Raw genomic sequence first — 6,941 nt, forward strand, 5'->3', positions numbered from 1 at the left:
CTCCGCCCAAAATCTGTCCACGAAAATAAGCCAACGAAGTGAGGAGTTTTTGTATGGAGGTCAATGAGAGTGTCGAATTTGGTCAACAAAAAATGTAATTGCTATTTTGCGACGTGAGGCTTATTTGATCGAATTTAAGTTTAGCAATGGTTAGTTTGTTACGAATGCACAGATATAAGTGAACGAACGTGGCATACCGGCAACTTTTTGAGAAAAAACTACTTTTATCGGAGTTGCGCCGACTGAGGGGGTTGTGCCTGTTGATCACACGCGTATCTGCCCTCTTATTGGCTAGAATGTTCCAACTGATTTCGCCTCCTCCCGCCTACCTTCCATCTTTGAGGACATGTATTTCCATTGTTAGAGCGGTCACTCGACTGTCTTGTCAATATCATAGAACACCTTTGGGGTAAGTAATACAATATTAGCTAGGCTAGTTAGAGAATGACATTAAAATGTAGCTATATTACAATTAGTATTATTGTCAGATAAATGTTCCTTTTGGCATATTTAATCACATCTCTGACGCATTTTACGTCATGTTCAGTAAGTGTATTACTAGCCCCTACTGTACTGACCGTTTTCCCGTTGTCCCGTCCCATCGATGTTTGCTAGCCAACTATTTATTTAGCTAGCTAGTTAACCTTACATTAGCTCGCGTTATCAGAGCGAACACTAACGTTAGTTTATCAGAAACGTGTCATGATCATGCCCGAACAGCTGGAAAGAGGATTGCAGATGACAGTTTTCGCTTTTACATGTTTTTTGTCCGTCAGGAGTACATGCTATTCTCTGTCCTGTAACGTTAGCTAACTAGCTAGCAAATATTTATAATGACAAACATATGTGATAGTCCCTGTCTCTCATAACCATTTTCATCTGACAAGCTCAATGAGTGAGTATAAAGTACTAACTAGTGTCTTTCTAATCCTATGTATCCTACTTGCATATAATTCACTGGGATAAGGATATCATGGGAGGTGTGAAACAGGAGCAGAATGATGGACCACCACCAAGAGGCATGCCGTCCTCTGATGCAGCACACGAAGAGGCAAGAGAAGGGGAAAGGACCCCGTACATACTGACATGAATAGCAGTAAATTCTGTACAATTACTGGCTGTGTATACACAGACTACCCACTGTTTGGTTATCCAATCCTTTCCAACATGTTGCTACCATTCTATAAACTGATCTAGCTTAAATGGGACACGAGCATTGTTTTGATGATGTTATGCTATGTTTCCTGACTCCTGATGCACACTTTGACATGGTTATCGTTTTATCTTTTCATCCTGGATAGCATATCCGTTCTCTTTCTGTACAGCCTGTGAAGAAGAGGGGTTGGCCAAAGGGTAAGAAGAGAAAGAAGGTTTTGCCCAACGGTCCCAAGGCACCAGTGACTGGATATGTGCGCTTTCTGAATGAACGACGAGAGCAGATCCGTGCTAAGTACCCTGACCTGCCCTTTCCAGAAATTACCAAGAGGTTGGGCGCAGAGTGGAGCTGCTTAGCACCTCATGACAAACAGGTACCTGCAGGCTTGGCTAGGGAAATGTAGTTGTAGAATGTATGAACAATTACCAATTATTTTGCCCCAGGTTTGTATTTAGTGGCAGTGCATTCAGTAGATGTATGCGTAGTTGTAGTTATATGAATAGGTATAGGCTTGCCAGGATATGGTCTGTTTGATAATTCCAGGTAGGCCTCATTTAAAAACTACAGGCTATCATGTTTCTTGAGGAGAAGCCTGGGATTGGAAGCTACCATCGCAGTGTGTTGAGATCTCTTCTGTGTGTTTCTAATGGAGTTAAGAATGTACTGTAAGCTCACTCCACATCTAGTTTAAAATGTTGCCAATGGAGCTATCCAATTGGTACCTTTTGTATAGCTCAAACTGTTGTCAAGGAGGGCAGTCACGTGTGTCTGTAAGCCGAGCATAACTGTTTCGAGCCTGTTATGTGGAGGAAGATATACTGTGAGTAGTGCACATGACGTCGGTTACATTGATGCTGTTGATCCGGGTCACTCAGTTGTGCTCTGTCCAGCTGCTGGGTTTGCTGCGGTGGAGGGAGGTCAAAGGGGGCAAGTTAGCGGTGCACGCTAGTTCAATCAATGACGTCGCTCACTCTGAGACTTAGAAGTAGTTGTTCCTCTTGTAATGATTCTTCATGGGTGACTGTTGTCGATGTGTGCAGAGGATGCCTGGTTCAAGTCCAGGTTGGGGCAAGGAGAGGGACAGAAGTCATACTGTTACATCTGGAGTGGACTGAAGTTTTTTTGTGTGCTGAACTGACAGCGCTTCCTAGATGAGGCGGAGCGAGAAAAGCTGCAGTATGCCCGGGAGCTGAGAGAATACCAACAGAGTGAGGCCTATCAGATCACCAGTGCCAAAATCCAGGACAAGAAGGTCAAGAGAGGTGAGAGTTGAGACACATCTACCTTATTAACTGAGGGTTGTTACACACACAGCTCCTATTTCATCCATTTGACAGGTTGGTAAAAACTGTTGCTTTTTTTATCTGTCTTTCATCCATTTGTTTTCTTTGAGCATTGTATATAAAGTTCTCTTGTTTTTTTTTTCTTCAGAGGAGTCTCCATCTGTCATTATCAATGCCAACAGTTCTGGATCAGCTGCTCTGAAGGTATGCTCTTTGCCTTACATTATTTGCTTATGTTGTGTTTCTGAATGTGTTATGTCAAATGAACACAAGGTTTTAAGAAGGCTTCCTGCTTTTGTTCCATGTGTTAAAGGGTTGATTTGTTTTGAACTATGTCCTCTAGGGTTCAGACTACCTGTCCAACAGATTTGATGTTCCAATATTCACAGAGGAGTTCCTGGACCAGAACAAGGGTAAGAGACGGGCAGAGGAGGGTCTCTGGGTCAAACACTGTTTCAGTGAAGAAAGTACTAACTGTTTCCTTACTAATGGTTGTTTCTCTGCTCCCAGCCCGGGAAGCAGAGCTTCGGCGTCTTCGCAAAGCCAACGTTGAGTTTGAGGAGCAGAACGCCGTGCTGCAGAAGCACATAGCAGACATGTACAGCGCCAAAGAGAGGCTGGAAGCTGAACTGGGGCAGGATGAGCTCCGGACGCAGGCCTTACACAGGCACCTGCTGGCCATCAAACACACCCTCGTCAGCAGTCTGTCCACCGTGGCCCTGCCAGGTCAGCACCTTGTCACTGGGGCCCTTCCATCCATCTCTGACCCTGATACTCAGCCTAATCTCTTTGTACGACTTGGCTGCAATTACTTCTAGTGCATTCAGAAAGTATTCAGATCCCTTCCCTTTTCCACATTTTTGTTACGTTACAACCTTATTCTAAAATGGATTAAATAAACAATTGTCCTTATCAATCTACACAATATACCCCATAATGACAAAGTGAAAAAAGTTTTTTTAGAAATGTTAGCAAATTTATTACAAATAAAAACACATCTTTATTTACATAAGTATTCAGACCTTTTGCTATGAGACTTGAAATTGAGCTCCGGTGCATCCTGTTTCCATTGATCATCCTTGAGATGTTTCTACAACTTGATTGGAGTCCACCCTAGTTGACTGTGTTTTCTTTGCAGGCACAGGTGAGACCCCCTCTCTTGGTACCCTGGACTCTTACCTGAGTCGCCTGAGTGGTACTCTGGAGAGCAACCCTCATGAGCACCGTGCCTTGCTGACTCAGCTTCGCGATGTCCTTTCTCACCTGGACAGGTAACACACCTGTGAATTTATCTAACACCTTGATGTAGAGGTATTGAGTTATGTCAGGGAACATACACTCTCCTATGTATTTATTTGGCCAGTGAAGCTGAAATGTTTCATTTGTCTCTATACTCCAGTATTTTGGATTTAAGGTTAAATGTTTCATATCAGGCGACTGTATAAAACGTCACCTTTTATTTGAGGGTATTTTCATACATATCTGTTTTACCGTTTAGAAATGAAAGCACTTGATGTACTTAGTCCCCTGATTTTGAAGGTATCCCTATTTTGAAGTATTTAGACAAATTCACTTTTATATGTATTAAAGTAGTCAAACGTGTAGTATTTGGTACCATATTCCTAGCACTCAATGATTACATCAAGCTCATGACTCCAGTGTTTACTCTAGGATTTTTGTTCGGCAACGGTGGCAAAATTTTAGAGGCCCTCTTGGCTGTAGACAAAATGTTGTTTTAAAGCTAATTTCCTGCACTTCTACACATTTTGCCATGAGATTGAGAGAATATTTTACTTTTAAAGCTAGTTTCTTACAATTGTATACATTTTGTCATGATGTTGAAAAAAGAAATTGCATTTTTAAAGCTAATTTCCTGCAATTATACACATTTTGCCATGGCTTAGCTGTGTTCTTATGTTATCTGAGTGACACAAACATTATAACAAAATCAATGAGGGCGCCATGACATTTTTGGAATATTAGATTATCCCCGACTGTCTAGTTTTTTATTCTTGTCGTTGTTAGTTCTCAACGATGATTTTATTTCAATTTTGTTTAATTTTACACTGAACATGTTTTACCATCCTGAAAATTAGGCCCACCACTGCTAAATGGGGAAACACTAAACTCTACAAACTTGTTGGATGCATATTTGCAGTTTGCTTTGGTTGTGTTTCAGATTATGTTGTGCCCAATAGAAATAAATGGTAAATAATGTATGGTCCTTTTGGAGTCACTTTTATTGTAATTAAGAATAGAACATGTTTCAAAACACTTCTACATTAATGTGGATGCTACCATGATTACAGATAATCATGAATGAATTGTGAATAATGGTTAGTTAGAGGCACAAAGATCATACCCCCAAGACATGCTAATCTCACCATTACAAATAATGGGAGGTTAACATTTTTTGGGGGGTGTGATATTTATGCGTCTTAGTGTACAGTACCTACAGTCGGGTGCATTACCATTCATATAACGTTGTCAAATTCAAACACTCGCTAGATCTGCATGCGTACAGTACAACTTAACCTTGTTGTTTATGAATGATCACACTGTTCTAACAGTCTTCTCCCTTATTTTCAGTGAGAAGCTATGATGGGACCTCCACACCCATTCTGACTTGATGTGGATCCCGGGTGGTATAACAACAGGTCAAATCGGTGCCCTTCAGTATAGTCATGGGATAGATGGGATGTCTTTCTGATGTAACAGACAAATTACAAACCGATAAAACACAAGGCTCAGTCTATATAGCATTACTCTGTGGTATACAGTGTAATATATAAATTGATTAAATAAAGAAAATTCATCAGCAATCCCTACACAATACCCCCTAATTGCAAGGTGAGTTTCTAGAAATGTTTGCAAATGTATTAGAAATAAAAAAAAGATACCTTATTTACATAAGTATTCAGACCCTTTGCTATGAGACTTGAAATTGAGCTCTGGTTTCTCCTGTTTCCATTGATCATCCTTTTAAATGTTTCTAAAACTTGATTGGAGTCCTGTGGTAAATTCAATTGATTGGACATGATTTTGGAAAGGCACACACCTGTCTATATAAGGTCCCACAGTTGACAGTGCATGTCAGAGCCATGAGATCGAAGGAATTGTAGAGCTCCGTGACAGGATTGTGTAGAGGCACAGATCTGGGGAAGGGTACCAAAACGTTTCTGCAGCATTGAAGGTCCCCAAGAAGACTGTGGCTTCCATCATTCTTAAATGGAAGAAGTTTGGAACCACCAAGACTCTTCCTAGAGCTGTCCGCCCGGCCAAACTGAGCAATCGGGAGAGAAGGGCCTTGGTCAGGGAGTTGACCAAGAACCCAATGATCACTATGACAGAGCTCTAGTTCCTCGGTGGAGATGGGAGAAGCTTCCAGAAGGACAACCATCTCTGCAGCACTCCACCAATCAGGCCTTTATGGTGGAGTGGCCAGACGGAAGCCACTCCTCAGTAAAAGGCACATGACAGCCTGCTTGGAGTTTGCCAAAAGCCACCTAAAGACAAGATTGAACTCTTTGGCCTGAATGCCAAGTGTCACATCTGGAGGAAACCTGGCACCATCCCTATGGTGAAGCATGGTGGTGGCAGCATCATGCTGTGGGGATGTTTTTCAGCGGCAGGGACTGGGAGACTAGTCAGGATCGAGGGAAAGATGATCTGAGCAAGGTACAGAGAGATCCTTGATGAAAACCTGCTCCAGAGCACTCAGGACCTCAGTCTGGGGCGAAGGTTCACCTTCCAACAGGACAACGGCCCTAAGCACACAGACAAGACAATGCAAGAGTGGCTTCAGGACAAGTCTCTGAGTGTCCTTGAGTGGCCCAGCCAGAGCTCGGACTTGAACCCGATCCAACATCTCTGGAGAGACTTGAAAATATCTGTGCAGCAATGCTCCCCAAAGGTGCTTCAACAAAGTACTGAGTAAAGGGTCTGAATACCTATGTAAATGTGATGTTTATTTTTAAATGAGCTAAAATGTCTGAAAGCCTATTTTTGCATTGTCATTATGGGGTATTTTGTGTAGATTGAAGGGGGGAAACAATTGAATCAGTTTTAGAGTAAAGCTGTAACATAACAAAATGTGGAAAAGTCAAGGGGTCTGAATACTTTCTGAAGGCACTGTATCTGCATGTGTACAGTCTTGTTCAGCTTTGGAGGCAAATGTCAGCCTTTCAGGCTTGTTGTGAACAGTCATTATGTCAACTGCCTTACCTTGTTCCATTTATAGTTCCTATGGTTTCCTGAAAAGAATCATGGGAAAAGCAGTTTACATGCCCTTTTTCCGTATGTCTTCACTTGAAATAAGGAGATTGAGGAAGTGTACTTGTGTCAAATGAGAGACCAAATGAACTGGAAAAGATCATAGCAACATTTTCAGAATAGTTTTTTGTAATGCTATTGACATTAGTTTTGGGGTGGGAAGTTTTGGATGAAGGTTTTTTTTGTAATGGTTTATTTGAATGAATTTGAAATGGAAGTTTTGTCTCCTT

At 41.7% G+C, this 6,941-nt stretch overlaps 1 protein-coding gene across 6 annotated transcripts; it reads left to right on the forward strand.

The window, feature by feature from the left end:
* The first annotated feature begins 309 nt into the window (after window positions 1-309).
* LOC120054459 (SWI/SNF-related matrix-associated actin-dependent regulator of chromatin subfamily E member 1-related-like) lies at window positions 310-5,395 on the forward strand. 6 transcript variants are annotated; one of them, XM_039001875.1, is made up of 9 exons: window positions 310-409; window positions 968-1,051; window positions 1,302-1,529; window positions 2,298-2,418; window positions 2,588-2,643; window positions 2,783-2,852; window positions 2,950-3,165; window positions 3,578-3,710; window positions 5,029-5,395. In XM_039001875.1, the coding sequence occupies exons 2-9, from the start codon at window positions 974-976 to the stop codon at window positions 5,039-5,041; spliced, it is 915 nt and encodes a 304-aa protein (XP_038857803.1). In that variant the 5' UTR covers window positions 310-409; window positions 968-973; the 3' UTR covers window positions 5,042-5,395. The 6 variants fall into 6 exon arrangements, with proteins under 6 accessions (XP_038857803.1, XP_038857806.1, XP_038857801.1 ...); XM_039001878.1 differs by having other exon boundaries at window positions 311-409; window positions 1,326-1,529; XM_039001873.1 differs by lacking the exon at window positions 310-409 and adding an exon at window positions 424-546.
* The last annotated feature ends 1,546 nt before the right edge of the window (window positions 5,396-6,941 follow it).

Source organism: Salvelinus namaycush, chromosome 10 (genome assembly GCF_016432855.1).
Source record: "Salvelinus namaycush isolate Seneca chromosome 10, SaNama_1.0, whole genome shotgun sequence".
In the NCBI taxonomy this organism is placed as follows: Eukaryota; Metazoa; Chordata; class Actinopteri; order Salmoniformes; family Salmonidae; genus Salvelinus; species Salvelinus namaycush.

What these genes read in the sequence shown, in the direction of transcription:
- LOC120054459 (XM_039001873.1), top strand. Translation starts at nt 493, where the DNA reads ATGTTCCTTTTGGCATATTTAATCACATCTCTGACGCATTTTACGTCA. An exon ending in CGCATTTTACGTCATGTTCA is followed by an intron (nt 547 to 967) that starts GTAAGTGTATTA and finishes CACTGGGATAAG; the next exon opens with GATATCATGGGAGGTGTGAA. An exon ending in GTCCACCGTGGCCCTGCCAG is followed by an intron (nt 3,166 to 3,577) that starts GTCAGCACCTTG and finishes TTTTCTTTGCAG; the next exon opens with GCACAGGTGAGACCCCCTCT.